Source organism: Nerophis ophidion, linkage group LG24 (assembly GCF_033978795.1).
Source record: "Nerophis ophidion isolate RoL-2023_Sa linkage group LG24, RoL_Noph_v1.0, whole genome shotgun sequence".
NCBI lineage: Eukaryota > Metazoa > Chordata > Actinopteri > Syngnathiformes > Syngnathidae > Nerophis > Nerophis ophidion.
In genome coordinates, this window is record NC_084634.1 from 42,240,493 (window position 1) to 42,259,720 (window position 19,228).

At 41.3% G+C, this 19,228-nt stretch overlaps 1 protein-coding gene across 2 annotated transcripts in view; it reads left to right on the top strand.

The window, feature by feature from the left end:
* LOC133542571 (protein PALS1-like) overlaps positions 1-19,228 on the top strand; it is a 99,731-nt gene that overhangs the window by 45,842 nt on the left and 34,661 nt on the right. For both annotated transcript variants that reach the window (XM_061886836.1, XM_061886837.1), the window contains exons 2-4: positions 10,936-11,185; positions 11,424-11,598; positions 12,994-13,094. In XM_061886836.1, coding sequence (XP_061742820.1) covers positions 11,027-11,185; positions 11,424-11,598; positions 12,994-13,094 — 435 coding nt within the window. In that variant the 5' untranslated portion in view covers positions 10,936-11,026. The remainder of the gene's footprint in view (positions 1-10,935; positions 11,186-11,423; positions 11,599-12,993; positions 13,095-19,228) is intronic.

Here is a 19,228-nt window from a genome sequence, read left to right on the forward strand (position 1 = left end):
CAGCTTCCCAAAACCTTTGGGGTTTGTCAAGATGATTTTTGGCATACCGGAGTCTGTTTTTCTTGTGCCTGGTAGTCAGAAGTGGGGTGCGCCTGGGAGTTCTGGCATGGGGGCCTTCATCTCGTAGTGCGCGCCTTATTGTCTGGGACGAAACCTGTGTTCCCCCTTCTGCAATGTCCTGTTGTAGTTCCTCAGCTGTTACCCAGGGGTTTTTCACCACTGTATGCTTCAAATACCGGACAGCATCCTCTTTCTACCACGCCCAGGTAGTTTTTCCACTGTGCCTTTAGCTTTAAACTTGCAAATTATGCTCCCAACTGTTTCTCTTGGAATGTGTAATGTCATTGCTATTTTCTTATATCCATATCCTTTCTTATGAAGAGAAATGACCTCCTCTCTTGACTTCTTTGACCACTCCCTGGACTTCACCATGTTGCAAATACACCATTGACCATCTAGTAGAAGCTGAGCATCACAGTCTTTTTCAATCAGTTTAATTGTTGCTCGTTATGGTTCTAATCACATCTACGGGTGTTTTCAACACCTGATTGAAAATACCTTATTCAAATTCTGTTCTTAAGAGTTATGATCTTCAAGGGGTTGAATCATTTTGTCAATGAGAAATGAGAAATGACACTGGTATGTTACAAAATATAATGTTGTAATTCAAATTGCATTTGTCTATTTAATGCATCTTTATTTGATATGACTATAAACAAAATACGGAATAAATGTCCAACTTAAAATATGAATGTCACACCCCCTCTCGATCGACATATTTCACAATCAAGCGAAACACAACAAAAATGCAACACAAAGAGAAATATGAACACGAAGTGTAAAAAAACCCACTTACAATCTGATAGCTTTAGAACTTAGATACTTTCGCAAGCCACTGTCGTAGTGAAAATGTGTTATCTTTCTGTCAAATAGTGACTTACTGTGAAATGTCAAACAAAACTTGGAAGTTGGTTGTAATCACACATTTAACGCTTGGACCATGTTTATTGTCTTGTCCCTAGAGACCACTGTGTTTTGGGGGCTAATTCTCATGTCTGCTTTGTTGTGTGCCCCCACGGTTGTGTAAGCATAACGTTTGTTTTTATTGGAACTGGCCCAGCCCTCGAGAGGAGCCGCCTAAATCCTCCTGAATGTTCACTCAGGGACGTCTGAGCCGCAGACCCTGACCACTCAGACTCCTTTTATCTCTTTTGTGGCCCCACCACCTCATCTAAAACTGTTTCAAACTGCTCCGTGTTTGTTAGTCAACCTTGTGCGACTTATTCAAGGGTTTGTGTAGAGCAGGGGTGTCCAACCTTCTGGACAAATTGGCCGGGGGCTGAAAGTCGACTGAATATAAAGTAACAATATATATAGCCTATACATATATATGTGTACATATTATACATACATACTTTTTTTTTTTTGTTAATTGATCTCAACTCTGTACACTGCTGCTGGAATTTTAATTTTCCTGAAGGAACTCTCCTGAAGGAATCAATAAAGTACTATCTATCTATCTATCTATCTATCTCATAGATATATCATTATTATTTAATACAATTGGATGTGAAAGTTCAACTCCTACCTCGTTTACTCCCGTAACAACCTCCCTAAAGTTTTGTAATCATTCAGAAATATCGAGCAGCTAAAATGCGCCAAACATGGTTACATGTGGAGAGTGTTTTGCAGTTTTCCCATCATGCATTGGAATAGATTTAAATGGGTGAAATGTTGAATTATTTATGGTGCTTGAACCTTTTTATAATATCCACAAAGTTCAGTGTGCAGATTGTGTTATATGAACATGTGTGTTGACTTGTGTGAATGTGTTGGTTGTAGGGCTGGGCGATATATGGAATATATTGGATATATGGCGGGTTTGTCTCTGTGCGATATAGAAATGAACTATATGGTGAGTAATGTTCTCACGCAGTTGCTTTTAGCTGCGGGCATTACACTACAGGCTCTTCCCACTCTTTCTTGTCTCTTCGTCTCACAGAGACGTAAAACAAGCGCACCTTCATACATAGGTCACATACTGTCAGGCGTACAGCGTCATACACCCTCCCTCGCCCAGCGTAGAGGTAGCAGCATGGGTAACGTTAGTTGTGGCAGGTGGTACGAGTGGTAATACGAGAGAAAGAAGGTGCCAATCTGGTAACAAATGGAGGAAGAAGAATGAACTCCCAAGAAAAACAGCAGGGGGTCCATCGTCTGGCGGTGGTTTGGCTTCAAGCGGGAACATTTGTTAGGGATGTAACAGTATTATAAATACCATGGTATTGCGCTTTTCTCCTCAATAATACCGTGACATGTGACGGTATCAAACTTAAAACCCTGCAAGTGTAGTTTTATTTTGGCCTTTTAGCGTTGGCCAAATCATGTTCGTACTCGTAGAGAACATGAATTGGTTTTGGACATGAAATGTGGTTGGGTTATGTTGCTAACAAACAGACACATAACTTCTTTGGCGGAGTTAAGAGTGTTCTGGCAAAGCCAAGTGCCCTACTTTGGTTTCGAGCGTTTCCAAAGCGACACAGAGCGTGAAAGCACAGAAAAATACGAGTAAACCAAAAAGCTACTTGATACATCTTCAATCCATCCATTTGTTTTTCTACTGCTTGTCTCATATGTTGCATAAACTGCCACACTGAAAAGATATTTGAAGCCAAACATCAGTTTGTGAGGTATTTACATAATTAAAAGCTATATTGTTAGTTTACTTTTCTGAGAAATATTTGCCAGACTGATATAAAAAATGTCCACTGTAGAGGACACGACTTCCCATCATGTAAAAGTTGAAAGACACTAAATTGTACATTATTGTTTTACACTTGATGTTTACATTCTTGCTTTAAGGTTATTCTTTTAAATATTTTTTGGAAACAATAGATGTTCCTGCACAATTATTTGCACTTAGAGATACTTTATGGTGGTAAAAAAATCTGAATACAACATTTGAGTATTATGTTTTCAGTTACAGTAAGTCTGGTTATCCTAAATAAACATTGCTGCTTTTTAAAAAATATATATATATCGCAATAACATGGTGCCGTAAGATTTTGATGCTCTTACATCCCTACAATTAAATGGTTATTGACTTGATTTACTTGTGTTGTCCACAAGATGGCGGCAAACTAGAAGGGAAACATCCATACATGTTCTACCTCTTGTCTCTCTCGGGGTCGTGGAGGGTGGCTGGAGCCTATTGCCAGATATTTTAAAGTCATTTGGAAACACGCCAGGGGCCAGCGTTCTTAGTAAAGCCATGACGTCTTGCGGGCCAAACTGAAGACGCCTGCAGGCCGTAGTTTGGACACCCCTGGTGTAGACTGCGTGAGAGAAGATGGGGAAAACAAAACCTTTAATACTTTAGTGTTTTCTTGAAATACCAAACGAAATGTCCCCTCACAGGAGGTGAGCAGGAGCAAGGAATGTTGCAGTTATTTTGTTCTCTGTGCTGAAGAGCAGGGTAATGCTGTGCACGACACTTGAATTGTCTTCAAACTCTGATTCAACCGCAATTTGTTTGCTTTATGTGACTTTGAATTTTTGGCCCTTTTTCTTTTATTTGCAGACATTTTTGTTATTTTCTGCTTCGTTGTTGCTCGCCTTTCCTAGTCTGCTCTGGATAGCGTTTGAAGTTGCTGTGGTAAACATCTCTCAGAAGATGATGTCACTACCCTCCCCAATTAATACCCTCACAAAAAGGGTCTGTTTACAACCTTTCCACTCCAGCAGGGCTGGGCAAATATTTGGACTTGGGGGCCACATTGAGAGAAAAAAAGTGTCTGGGGGGCCAATGTGTATGTGTATAGATGATGTATACACATTTAGCTGTAAAAATCCGCTATACAGTAAGTGTGTTTGGCTCCCTTTTTTTCAGGAACACTAATACCAAAAGTCACAATGTCCCTTAGAGTTGTAAAAACAGATCACCTCAAAAAAACGGAATGGAATTTTACAGTTTTTTACAGAATGGGACACCCAAAATGTACATGAAAATAAAAAAGTGGGATTTACAATATTAAGTATGAACAATAAAAGAGTGAATATTAACAACATATTTTACTTGTCAGAGCAGCTCCTCCATAGTTGTGTATCTTTTACAATCAAACAAAACACAACAAAAATGTAACAAACAGCAAGATATGAAAGCAAAGTGTAATAAACACCTACAATATGATATATTATCACTTTTATGAAGAAATTTGTTGTAAAAATCTGCTTCTGCATCTGTTCCTGACACACATGGCGGCCCTGAAAAAAAGCCTCTCCCACTCTCTTTTGTTCCTGGTCTCAGCTGCTGTGATGTAGATTACAGTAATAACTCCAGTAGTAACACTCAAAAGTGCACATTTCAACCATCAAAGTACTTTCTATAGTTGAAGACTTAGTCATTTAAAAAAATCACTGCCCAACATAATGGCAAATACACTTTTCATGTTCAAGGTCCAAATAAATAATGTAGAACATCCGGCGGGCCGGATTGAAAATTTTAATGGGCGGCATGTGGCCCGCGGGCCCTATTTTGCCCAGGTCTGCACTAGAGGGTGCTACTTTTTCCAAAGTGTTGTAAGCATTACTACATATCCCACCCTCTTTGGAATTTGGGCAGATAGATTTACTTGACACATGTGCACACATTCTCTTCATGTGCTGTCATGTAATGATAGCTATTTGGCTAAAATAGCTGAAACTGGCTAGTCAGTAGGGCTGTCTTCAAATAGTCAAAGATTTGTTAGGACTACAAACATGGCAATGGAATGGTCTCACAATAAACTACTCCATCCCTGTGCCTGGGAGTAATCCCTGCAGGGAGGGATGCATGTAATGCCTTCATCATATTGACAAAGTTACTTCTTATCTGCTTACAATGTGGGTTGTCACCAGAGAACAATCGCTGCTTCCGTCATTTCAACAAGCCCTAATCTATCAAATGTATCTGTCTGCACACAATATTTCACTGATCGTAGTGGGAGGATGTTTCTAGACGGGAAAAGCTGGTCAGACAAGAAAGGTGTGTGATTGGACGTCTCTTACCGGCCAAACCCCACAGTCAGCCCACTGGAAATTGGACACGGCGCCTCGCACCGAAAGCATAGTGCTTCTTTTGAAGGTTACGACCTTCTTCCACCGGTTTGACTTCGGAAACTTCATGGTTTTTAATTTCTTTAGTTGATTGGCAACACTGAATGGTCCCTAGTGTGTGAATGTTGTCTGTCTATCTGTGTTGGCCCTGTGATTAGGTGGCCACTTGTCCAGGGTGTACTCCGCCTTCCTTGTCTTTGATGTACACCGCCTTCCATCCGAATACAGCTGAGATAGGTTCCAGCAACCCCAAAAGGGAAAAGCGGTAGAAAATGGATAGAAAATAAAACATGTTTTAGGTTATTTCACATTTGTTGTTAAATACATAACTTCCCGTGTGTTCATGCATAGTTTTGATGTGACAATCTACAATGTAAATAGTCAAGGAAATAAAGAAAAAGCACTAAATGAGAAGGTGTGTCCTAACTTTTGGCCTCTACTGCATGTATCGTATTTTCTGGACCATAAAACGCAACGGATTCTAAGGCATATTAAAGGAGTCATATTATTATTATTCTTTTGTAAATGTAAAAGACTTCCTTGTGGTCTACATAACATGTAACGGTGCTTCTTTGCTCAAAATGTTGCATGGATGATGTTTTATACATCATCTTCAACTCACTTTCTGACAGTCTCTTCAGGATGTGTCTTATTTACGTGCCTCCACTTGGACAGCGTCATCTTTGTTGTAGCGGTGTAGCGTGCAAGGACAGGAGTGGAAGAAGTGTCAAAAGATGGAGCTAACTGTTTTAATGACATTCACACTTTACTTCCATTAATAACAAAACAGCATCTCCTCATCTGCGACTCACTAGTGCAACAACAACACCCGATATGTGTCCTGTGACCGGAACTCTCTAATAAGTAAAGTTCCTTGGGTGAATAATGTAAAGTCACTACACCGGTATGTTTTAATGCTTCCATGGTGAGTTTACTGACAGATATAAATAAGAACTTTACACTACTTTATATTAGAAATGGCAACAGAGGAGGATGAATGTCACATAACAAGAAGATAGAGAAAAATAAGTTGATCAATTATGGGGTCAGCACAGACTACAAAGGCGGACTCGTGCAATTTTTCAGGATTTATGCAGATCCCAAATACAGATCAGCAGGTACCAGAAGGTAAGAAAAGTTGCTTTTGCATAATATTGTGAAACAAAACGCCAGGTTATGTCTTACCTTATACACACAGCATAATAATACTCCTTTGTTGAAGCACAGTATACAATCCATCAAACGGTGTGGCTTCATAGCTTACCAAAGTCATACTAAAACATTTTCATAGATTTTTAAAACATTTTAATAGATTTTTGAGCGCTGTGTGTAATTTTCTATATTTTCATTGGAACATATACAATGTTGGCGTTGTTTACTTAAGACATATTGCCATCATATTGCAATCTTCATGTATCTCTTATGTGTGACTGCCATCTACTGGTCACACTTATCATTACACCATGTACCAAATAAAATATCTTTGAGGTCAGTAAGCAAAGCCACAATTATTCCGTACATTAGGCGCACCGGGTTATAAGGCGCACTGTCGAGTTTTGATTTAAATAAAAAATAAAAAGGATTTTAAGTGCTTCTTATAGTCCAGAAAATAGGGTAGTCTTTTACCTTTGCCATGCAGAGCCAAGTACCTCACTAAATATGGTTTACAGTTTGTCTTTTTTAGGTGGAACAAGTCACAAATTTGATCCACTTGAATGAAGCCTGTATTTCTTTTAGTATTGAGTTGATGAACTTGAGGAATGTCAGTGTGTAAGACAAGTGCTGGAGCACATGTTGCTGACCACTCAGTGACCACCACTAATATGGAGCAGTGGATTCTCTTCTAAACATGCTGTGCATTCATGTCAGTGTGTAAGACAAGTGCTGGAGCACATGTTGCTGACCACTCAGTGACCACCACTTATATGGAGCAGTGGATTCTCTTCTAAACATGCTGTGCATTCAACTACCTGCTCTAAGGGGCAAAATCACATTCCACTACTAAAAACAAAACTGGTGGTTACAGTTGTGTTGTTGACCTCATACTTGTCCTTGGTAGAGTTAATATTGTGAGGACTGTGTGTGTACGCACACTACCCTCCCCCAGACCTGGAATTTGGTTCCCAGGACTGCCTGGCATTCCTCACTGCTGCTCATGGCTTTTGTGAGTGTGTGTACGTGCGTGTGCGTGTGTGTGTGTGCTCAAGCTGCACAAGTGGACATGCGTGCTATAATTATATCCCCTATGTCTTACTGTGCTATGGTTTGGGGACAGATGTGTAGTGAAGCCTTTGTTGTCATTATATAAACCTACACTAAAGATATTTGACCAAAAAGCAATGACGCATCATCGATAGATGGATAGATAGATGGATGGATAGATAGATAGATAGATAGTACTTTAGTGATTCCTTCAGGAGATTTCCCTCAGGAAAAATTCAAATTCCAGCAGCAGTGTACAGAATTAAAATGTAATTTAAAAAGTAAATAATGGGGTCATAAATGGAAACAAAATAGAAAAATATTCCAATAAGAAATAAAAATAAAAAGCAACAATGAGAATGAAAATGAAAGAGTAAAATAAGAATATAAGAAGAGAAACTAGGCAGTAGTGAGCATGTTATGAAAAAGTATTGCACTGTTATTGTTTTGACAGTAGTCATTTTTGGAAGATGATTTTATAATATAGGTGTTTTGGTCCACTTACAATGACAACAAGAAAAAATATTGTTTTTGGTTTAGTATTGTATGTCGGGGTGGGGGTCCTGCCTTGGAAATAATGTGTACCCCTTTCAGAGATCATGTGTACCCCTTTCAGAGATCACATTTACTTCCCATTAAGACCTTCACATGTTGCATAATGAGATGTACGCATGGAATAATGTGTACATTCCTGCAGCTTTCTGTTTGTAAAATATATCTTTTTATTAGTAACTCTAATTAAGAAGTTAGATTTCCAATTATCATAATCAAATGACAGCAGTCATTTCCATGAGATGATTTTCAGAGATCACATTTAGTTCCCATCAAGACCTTCACATGTTGCACAATGAGATGTAAGCATGGGATCATGTGTACATTCCTGTCACTTTGTTTGTAAAATATATATTTTTGTATACGAACATAATTTCATGATTAATATTTATAAATTAAAATTCTTAACAAATGACAGTAGAATAAGCACATATTTGCTTGGTAAATCATAGTGTAACAATCTGTAATTAAAGCTGCAAGCAGCGTTGGTCGGGTCCGCCTTTGGCCGCTGCCGCCGTGTCCCGAGTCCCGAGTCCCGATCTTAGTCAGACCTACATAGAAGTTTTTGTTTCATCACTCTACGACATTCCTAACAGAATTTAAAAGCAGTTTTGTCAGTTTTTTTTCCTAGGGGGAGCTAGGGCACAATTTTCATTTTTGGGGTTTGTTTTTTTATTGGATGGCAATTTTCACCAGTCCTGATGTGTGTGTAAAATTTGGTGAGTTTTGAAGCATGTTAAGGGGTTCAAATTACAGATTGGCGTTTCTGGATGTTGTTGATAAATGGCTTTCGCTTTGCATAGTATAGCTTTAACTGGCACTTTGAAGCATTTTAAGGGGGTCAAATATCAGTTCAAAGAGGCAAAAAAGGCATTTTTTGCAAAAATTTTGTTTTGAAGGGGTTTTTGTCAACTTCCTGTTGATTTTAGGTATAGAAGTGTTTAATGGAAATGCAGGTCTAAGTCAGACCTACATAGAGGTTTTTGTTTCATGTCCCTACGACATTCCTAACGGAAGTTACAAGCAGTTTTGTCTGGAAAAAGGTGACGGCTTTTTACAAATATTTTATTTTGAAGGGGTAATTGCCAACTTCCTGTTGATTTTAACTGAAAGATGCCAATCATCAAAATGTAGGTCTAAGTGAGACCTACATTGAGGTTTTTGTTTCATGTCTGTCCGACATTCCTACCAGAAGTTACAAGCAGTTGTATCTGTTTCCTCTTCCTAGGAGCAGATTTTTCTGTGTTTCATTAAAAAATTGCATTAGAATGCAGTTTTGAGTTTTAAGGTTTGGTTTCTTCACTAGATCGCAATTTCTGCCAGTCCTGATGTGTGTGCCAAGTTTGGTGAGTTTTGAAGCATTTTAAGGGGGTCAAATTACAGCTCAAAGAGGCAAAAATAGCATTTTTGCGAAAATGTTGCTTAGAATGAGTTTTTGCAAAATTTCTGTTGATTTTGGGTATAGAAGTTTTTTATTGGAAATGTAGGTCTAAGTCAGACCTACACAGAGGTTTTTGTTTCATGTCTCTACGACATTCCTAACGGAAGTTACAAGCAGTCTGTTTTTTGTCTCTTCCTAGGGGGCGCTAGCGCGCAATTTTCATTTTTGGGGTTAGGTTGCTTAATAAGTTGGTCTGCCGCTCCATACCGATGTCTGTGTCAAATTTGGTGAGTTTTGAAGCATGTTAAGGGGGTCAAATTAGGGTGCGAAGGTGCGAGCGCGCCTTGGGCTGCTGCCCCCAAGGCCCAGGGCTTAAGACGCCTTCGTCCCACTATTTAATGCATTGTGAAAGTACTGCAGTTGTTGTATTGAAGTGAAAATATCTAGCTTCCTGTTGATTTTTGCCAAAGTATGTTAATTATTCAAATGTAGGTCTAAGTCAGACCTACATAGTGGTTTTTGTTTCATGTCTCTCTGACATTCGTACCGGAAGTTACAAGCAGTTTTGTCTTTGTTTTTCTTCCTAGGAGCCGTTTGTCTGTGTTGTATTCCTAGGGGGCGCTAGAGCACAATTTTGAGTTTTGGGGTTTGGTTTTTTTATTAGCTCGCAATTGTTGCCAGTCCTGATGTGTGTGCCAAGTTTGGTGAGTTTTGAAGCATTTTAAGGGGGTCAAATTACAGCTCAAAGAGGCAAAAATAGCATTTTTTGCAAAAATTTGGCTTTGAATGGGTTTTTGCAAAATTTCTGTTGATTTTGGCCCCAGAAGATACAATTATGGAATTTAGGTCTAAGTCAGCCCTACATAGAGGTTTTTGTTTCATGTCTCTACGACATTCCTAACGAAAGTTACAAGCAGTCTGTTTTTTTTCTCTTCCTAGGGGGCGCTAGCGCGCAATTTTCATTTTTGGGGTTTGGTTGCTTAATATGTTGTGGTGTCACGGTAGACCGACTTGTGTGTCAAGTTTGGTGAGTTTTGAAGCATGTTAAGGGGGTGAAATTGGGGCGCGACGGTGCGGAATAATAATAAAGAATAATAATAAAACACAGCAGATTCAATAGGGTCCTTGCCTATGGCAAAGGACTCCACAGGAGTCCTTTGCCATAGGCAGGGCGGACCCTAATTACACAAAACGTGTAGTGTTGGAGTTGTCCGACTTTTTGTGTGACTGTAAAGGCATCACTGGCTAAGTGCCTTATTTGCATGTGTTGGCGCACGAGACAAAGTGCGAGCGGGTGCTGTTGATATGACAATGTTGGTTTTGGTTTGGTTTGTACGGCAGTTTTGCTAGATGGAAACTATTTTACCAATGTTTTGAACATGTGTTTATAAAGAGTTTTGCTCAAAGTGGTGGATGGAATTCATGTCCTCCTTAAAGCTTCTCGACAGACGTTACAATAATTGAACAGTTATAACGAAAACTGTTTTCTCTGTTGTGGCTGCGAGTCGTCAGTTACATTGAAAATTGTTACGCGCTTGTTTTTTGATTAGATTTTGTGAGTGGGCGGCATTGATGACGCGTGAGCAGTGCACAATCGCACAGGGAACCTTGCATCCAGTATCCGCCTTTTAGCCTATTTTACACCTTAGATGAAAAATAGTCACTCATCAAATATTTTGTTGACCAGACGTTTGCTTTCTCCACAGGCCAAGGTTGACATGGCTCCCTTGTTCACTGAGCTACCCTCCTAGGCATCCTCATCGAGCGACAACCCTGGAATCCTAAGTTGTGTGCGACATGACAAGCAGCTATCTGAACGGACACGGAGGAGGAGATGAAGAGCTGAGGTTAGGACACCAGCACAGAGAAATGGCTGTGGACTGTCCGGGAGATCTGGGGAGCCGAACACTGCCGGTCCGACGCTCCGCACAACTGGAGAGAATACGACAACACCAGGCATGCAAGCACACTCGTCCCAAGTATTTGGATGCTGGCCGTTGGAGAGATTGTGTGAAGCTTTAAAGTATTGTTTTGAAAAAGAATTAGAATTGACATGGTAGCTATCCCACGTGACCTGTGTAAAGACATGGTGTTGCTCTATGGTGGCGGCCACTGCAGTTTGGACTCAAACTATCTTCACTTGGCAGCCAGAAAAGGTGTAGACTCTCCCACTTGACCTTTCTGTGCTTGCCAGGAGGACCTCCGTCGGCGAAGAGAGGAGGAAGGTCGGCAGCTGGATCTGAACGCCTCCCTAAGGCTCAAGAAGCTCTCCCAGAATCCCCACAGCGGCATTGACAACCCCACATTCCTGGAGGATACGTACACACCTGCACAGCAGCCGGCACTCAGCAACCAGCACGCTTTGCTCGGTACAGACACAAACACACATGAAAAAAGTAGTATACTGTGAAGGCTTGGAGTCTAACGGGAGAACAGTAGAAAAGGAAGTGAAACTTGAAAGGAATGTAAGTGTAAGAGTTACTGCAAGACACTTCATTGAAACTGAGAGACTGATGTTCATACCCTTCTCGGCTTGTACACTTCTGGTACAATGGCCGTTCTAATGGATCAAAAACCCTACTAGTACCGGGTCCCCATTTTTTGAAATCTTTTACGGCCATGACAGCGCGTCATCCCGTCGTGACACGGAGGAGCATGTTCAGCAGCGCGCACACACAGAGTACTTACAAGCAGACACAGTGTGTAGACAGAAAAGCGAGAATGGATGTATTTTGGTGTAAAAAGTCAAAATAAAGGTGAAGTTCCAACACTGAAACACCCTCAGGAAGAGATGCTTTAACACATGCAGCTAACATCCATCCACAGTGTTTTAGCTACTTCTAAATCACTAATCCTGGTCTCCATGGCGACAAATAAAGTTTCTTACAAATAACATCACTGGAGGACAAGGAATAGTAAAACATGCTTCACTACACAGCGTAGCTCACCGCCGTCACTACTAATGACGCACTTCCTGAATGTAAACAAATGCCATGGGTGGATCTACACCTGACATCCACTGTAATGATACCAAGTACAGGAGCGTATCTAGTCGATACTACTATGATTACATCAATAGTTTTTATTGTCGCCAACTCTTTTTTTCTGTTTTTACAATTCGTATTATGTTTATAAAGTCAGTAAATATGTCCCTGGACACATGAGGACTTTGAATATGACCAATGTATGATCCTGGAACTACTTGGTATCAGATCCATACCTAAATGTGTGGTATCATCCAAAACTAATGTCAAGTATCAAAGAAGAGAAGAATAAGTGATTATTACATTTGAACAGAAGTGTAGATAGAACATGTTAAAAGAGAAAATAAGCTGATATTAACAGTAAATGAACAAGTAGATGAATAATCCAATTTTCAAGTTTGTCCCTCATAATGTGTATAAAATAGAATGATAAATGACACAATATGTTATTAATTAGGAGTCTTTGTTAACTTACTACTAAAATAAAAGTTATCATTTTATTTGAGGACTAAAATGCAATAAGAAACATATGTTCCATGTACACTAAGATTTCTTGTTACAATAAAGACAATAATGACATTTTTCTGGTGCTCTTTATTTAGAAAAGTATGGAAACACATTTTGGTAGCAGTACCAAAATATTGGTGTGGGGACAACATTATACCTTCACACTGAAATGAGATTCTGCACACATGAATGAAAGAGAGTCTTCTTCTGTCAGTGGACAAGTAGAGCTAGAGTAAGTATCTTGTTGTTGTTGATTGTGTTATTTGTGTGCAGAGTTGGAGGAGCTGCTGCTGTCACTGAAGCAGGTCCGGGGCACTTTGTCCGACCAACAGAGTCAGAATGACATAGAGCTGGTTCTTGCGCTGCTAAACAAGGTAATGGAGTTTTCAGGGTGAAGACCACTTGTTCATAAGTCCAATACTGATCCTTCAATGTTGTTTATTCAAAACATTCTTTATTCCTCTCATGTTGTCATAGTTGCTGTGTATGCATGTAGACAACATTGTTTGACATGGAGCAGACTAAAAAGGCACCGTGTTCTGCTCTCCTAAAAGAAGAAGTTACATTGAGATATGAAATAGACATGGCTCATGTTTTTTCAAAACGTTAAACACACATTATTTCTTTTCAAATAGACAGAGCAGCACATTGGAAAGATTACAGTTGAAATGATATCAGGTAAAACTATGTGCAAAGGAATACTACTTTCATTTTGCAAGGAGATATTCCATGTACGTGCATCCGGAAAGTATTCAGTGCTTCACTTTTTCCCCATAATTGCATCATTTCCAAATCATTTATTTTTGTCTATGCACAATACAATGACTTTGTAAAAAAGGTATTTTTTTTTAAACTTTTGCAAATTTTTTTAAAAATGCAAAAAACTGACAAAATTAAATAGGGAACCATATCCTTTCATTGTTAGCAATATTGATTCACAAGGCATAATGTCGGTTATTCTCCTGACCCAGTGTTGCAACGGCAGCAGTCGTTAGAATCAGCTTCAGCTTTATTGGCCAGGTATGGCTAACACACCATTTCACTTGCTAGACCAGAGCTGGGGACATATTAGCAAATACCTCAAAGATCAAGAAGTACTTCAATAACTAATAAGATAAAAGTGCAGTGGGGAATAGACCAAGAGGATGATCAAGTGAACATGAGTTAGTATGTTTAAAGTGATGGATTAGTTCCAGTTATTTTTGACACCTTGTTGAGCATTCATCATCATACTGACTATGCTAACGTTAGCCCAGCCTTCTACCATTCTGCATTATGGACTAAGACTAATACTATGAATGATTATATTTGTAACTGAGGGTCTTGTGAAATCACAGCTGAAGAAAGAAGTGCAGCTACCGTATTTTTCGGATTATAAATCGCTCCGGAGTATGTGTCACACTGGCCAAAAATGCATAATAAAGAAGGAAAAAAACATATAAATCGCATTTTTGGGGGAAATTTATTTGATATAATCCAACAGCAAGAATAGACATCTGAAAGGTGATTTGAAATAAATAAAGAATAGTGAAGAACAGGCTGAATAAATGTAGGTTATATGAGGCATAAATAAGCAACTGCTATGTTAACCTAACATATTATGGTAAGAGCCATTCAAATAACTATAACATATAGAACATGCTATACCTTTACCAAACTATCCCTCACTCCTAATCCATAAATCTTCTTCCTGGATGTGGCTTCTAAACAACTCTGCCAACTCCAAAGGTATGCGCCGCTTCCTCTTGTCCTTTTCTGCTGCATATTTCACTACATCCAGCTTGTCATCTGCACTACATGATCTCCTTTTCAACACCATTTTTCTTCAGCCTTCTCACTTTTTATAAGTTACCACCAACCATGAAATGATCCATTTTAATAACTACGGCAATAGCATATAGCATATAGCATTCCATGACCCACAATGCACTTCTGCCATGACCCTCCCCCGCCAAATTCTTATTGGTTGACGTGTGTGTGACAATTGCTGACATTTTCTTCGTCTCTTCCGCGAATGAGATTAATAAAATTATTTGATATTTTAGGGTAATGTGTTAATAATTTCACACATAAATCGCTCCAGAGTATAAATTGCACCCCCGGTCAAACTATGAAAAAAACTGCCACTTATAATCCCAAAAATACAGTACTTCTCTTCACATGTTCATCTCCCACACGGAAATGAAGTGCACACTTCCGGCTTTCCCGATAAAATTGTAGTCACATGTGGTGCGTCACATCCTGTCTGACTACGCTAACAAAACAACACTCCTAGAATATTAACTCTACATCTTTTCATTCATTCATTCATCTATTTATTAGAAAGTACAATGAAACACTGCTAGCCACAGGTAACCACGTCATAGTACATAAGACTTCTGGCCACATGTCATAGTACATAAGACTTCTGGCCACATGTCAAAGTACATAAGACTTCTAGCCACATGTCAAAGTACATAAGACTTCTGGCCACATGTCAAAGTACATAAGACTTCTAGCCACATGTCAAAGTACATAAGACTTCTGGCCACATGTCAAAGTACATAAGACTTCTGGCCACATGTCAAAGTACATAAGACTTCTAGCCATTTTAAATCCAGTGGCCACTGTGGCTTTAAGTCCAGTGGCCGCTGTGGCTGTAAGTCCAGTGGCCCCTGTGACTTTTAAGTCCAGTGGCCGCTGTGGCTTTAAATCCAGTGGCCACTGTGGCTTTAAGTCCAGTGGCCACTGTGGCTTTAAGTCCAGTGGCCACTGTGGCTTTTAAGTCCAGTGGCCGCTGTGGCTTTAAGTCCAGTGGCCGCTGTGGCTTTAAGTCCAGTGGCCGCTGTGGCTTTAAGTCCAGTGGCCGCTGTGGCTTTAAGTCCAGTGGCCGCTGTGGCTTTAAGTCCAGTGGCCGCTGTGGCTTTAAGTCCAGTGGAAGCTGTGGCTTTAAGTCACAGTGGCCACTGTGGCTTTAAGTCCAGTGGCCGCTGTGGCTGTAAGTCCAGTGGCCGCTGTGGGTTTAAGTCCAGTGGCCGCTGTGGCTGTAAGTCCAGTGGCCGCTGTGGCTTTAAGTCCAGTGGCCGCTGTGGCTTTAAGTCCAGTGGCCGCTGTGGCTTTAAGTCCAGTGGCCGCTGTGGCTTTAAGTCCAGTGGCCGCTGTGGCTGTAAGTCCAGTGGCCGCTGTGGCTTTAAGTCCAGTGGCCGCTGTGGCTTTAAGTCCAGTGGCCGCTGTGGCTTTAAGTCCAGTGGCCGCTGTGGCTTTAAGTCCAGTGGCCGCTGTGGCTTTAAGTCCAGTGGCCGCTGTGGCTTTAAGTCCAGTGGCCGCTGTGGCTTTAAGTCCAGTGGCCGCTGTGGCTTTAAGTCCAGTGGCCGCTGTGGCTGTAAGTCCAGTGGCCGCTGTGGCTTTAAATCCAGTGGCCACTGTGGCTTTAAGTCCAGTGGCCACTGTGGCTTTAAGTCCAGTGGCCACTGTGACTTTTAAGTCCAGTGGCCGCTGTGGTTTTAAGTCCAGTGGCCGCTGTGGCTTTAAGTCCAGTGGCCGCTGTGGCTTTAAGTCCAGTGGCCGCTGTGGCTTTAAGTCCAGTGGCCGCTGTGGCTTTAAGTCCAGTGGAAGCTGTGGCTTTAAGTCACAGTGGCCACTGTGGCTTTAAGTCCAGTGGCCGCTGTGGCTGTAAGTCCAGTGACCGCTGTGGCTTTAAGTCCAGTGGCCGCTGTGACTTTTAAGTCCAGTGGCCGCTGTGGCTTTAAGTCCAGTGGCCGCTGTGGCTTTAAGTCACAGTGGCCCCTGTGGCTTTAAGTCCAGTGGCCGCTGTGGCTGTAAGTCCAGTGGCCGCTGTGGCTGTAAGTTCAGTGGGCGCTGTGGCTGTAAGTCCAGTGGCCGCTGTGGCTTTAAGTCCAGTGGCCGCTGTGGCTTTAAGTCCAGTGGCCGCTGTGGCTGTAAGTCCAGTGGCCGCTGTGGCTGTAAGTCCAGTGGCCGCTGTGGCTGTAAGTCCAGTGGCCGCTGTGGCTGTAAGTCCAGTGGCCGCTGTGGCTGTAAGTCCAGTGGCCGCTGTGGCTGTAAGTCCAGTGGCCGCTGTGGCTGTAAGTCCAGTGGCCGCTGTGGCTGTAAGTCCAGTGGCCGCTGTGGCTGTAAGTCCAGTGGCCGCTGTGGCTGTAAGTCCAGTGGCCGCTGTGGCTTTAAGTCCAGTGGCCGCTGTGGCTTTAAGTCCAGTGGCCGCTGTGGCTTTAAGTCCAGTGGCCGCTGTGGCTTTTAAGTCCAGTGGCCGCTGTGACTTTTAAGTCCAGTGGCCGCTGTGACTTTTAAGTCCAGTGGCCGCTGTGGCTTTAAGTCCAGTGGCAAAGACCTTCACCGATGTGAGACATTCACTGAGAACCCAGACTGACCCAGAGTGCTGCTTCACTACTGTATTTGTTTGCATATCACCTCAGGGGCTAATCCATTAAGACACTTAAACATAGCTTTTGAAAATGAGAAATGTATAAAATGCTCAAAAGTCACCATGTTAAATTTTTGGGTAATATGGCAGTGATGATGCTTCATTGGTTTTTGCTCAAATATCTTTAGTGTTTGTTTACAACAGAGGCTTCACTACACATCTGTCTCCAGACCATGGCACAATAGGACATAGGACATAGGTCTAATAAGCCTGAAACACTTTACATTTATTTTTATGGTCTTAGTCATTTTCATAGTTTGGCCATCAAATTTTAGCTTTGGTTCCAAAATAACACCCAAATATTTAAATTCCATTACCTGCTGTAATTTAGTTTGGTTATTGTTGACCTGAATTTCATTGAATGATTGTTTATTCAGAGAGAAACACATTAAGACTGTTTTGTTATTATTTAGGGTTAAACAGTTATTTTGAAGCCATGTTGATACTTGGCAAGCGGTCTGTTTAATATCTCTGAAGCCTGTTGAGGTGTCTGCTCCACATACATGATAGTATCATCTGCATACACTTGGCAGACGGTATTTGTGCATATATTGGGGAGCTTATTAATATATATACCGAAAGGCAGCGGGCCCAAAATAGATCCTTGTGGCACAGCCAAATCACAATTTATTATGTCTGATTTGACGGCATTTATTTGAACACATTGTTGTCGCAATTCAAGATAGGATTTAAACCAATTTATAGTTTGTTTTGATCATTTCTTTGCAAACAATACCTGAGTGCAATGTGCAGTGATAAAGTACACTTTCACTTGCAATTCCTTTCTTCTTTCACACTTGCACTTTTGAGACTATAGGAAGTTTCAGCTGTCCAAAGATGTTTTCTGATTAAGCAAAACAACAAGTGTGTCGCAGATTTCAGAGCAAATGGATGATAGCCAGCCCCAGATGTTAGCAGTCTGTTAGCTTTGTGAGTCTGCATTGTGGTCCCACATCAATCAGTTGTTGTATTGATGTTGAAGATGAAGTGTTTGAAAAGACTTCATTTCCACTTTAACCGGACACCAGCTCCTATTACTTCCAGCTGTTAGCTCACATTAAAGACTTAACAATGTGGAGAGGTGTTATTGACCAGGAAGGACTTGAAAATGTAGTCAATAAAAAAAACCGTTGTGCCAAAAGATATTTTGAGATGGTTGCGGTGAAGATAGAGTAGCACCAAGATGGTTGCGGTGAAGATAGAGTAGCACCAAGATGGTTGCGGTGAAGATAGAGTAGCACCAAGATGGTTGCGGTGAAGATAGAGTAGCACCAAGATGGTTGTGGTGAAGATAGAGTAGCACCAAGATGGTTGCGGTGAAGATAGAGTAGCACCAAGATGGTTGCGGCGAAGATAGAGTAGCACCAAGATGGTTGCGGTGAAGATAGAGTAGCACCAAGATGGTTGCGGTGAAGATAGAGTAGCACCAAGATGGTTGCGGTGAAGATAGAGTAGCACCAAGATGGTTGCGGCGAAGATAGAGTAGCACCAAGATGGTTGCGGTGAAGATAGAGTAGCACCAAGATGGTTGCGGCGAAGATAGAGTAGCACCAAGATGGTTGCGGCGAAGATAGAGTAGCACCAAGATGGTTGCGGTGAAGATAGAGTAGCACCAAGATGGTTGCGGCGAAGATAGAGCAGCACCAAGATGGTTGCGGCGAAGATAGAGTAGCACCAAGATGGTTGCGGCGAAGATAGAGTAGCACCAAGATGGTTGCGGTGAAGATAGAGTAGCACCAAGATGGTTGCGGCGAAGATAGAGTAGCACCAAGATGGTTGCGGCGAAGATAGAGTAGCACCAAGATGGTTGTGGCGAAGATAGAGTAGCACCAAGATGGTTGCGGCGAAGATAGAGTAGCACCAAGATGGTTGCGGCGAAGATAGAGTAGCACCAAGATGGTTGCGGCGAAGATAGAGTAGCACCAAGATGGTTGCGGCGAAGATAGAGTAGCACCAAGATGGTTGCGGCGAAGATAGAGTAGCACCAAGATGGTTGCGGCGAAGATAGAGTAGCACCAAGATGGTTGCGGTGAAGATAGAGTAGCACCAAGATGGTTGCGGTGAAGATAGAGTAGCACCAAGATGGTTGCG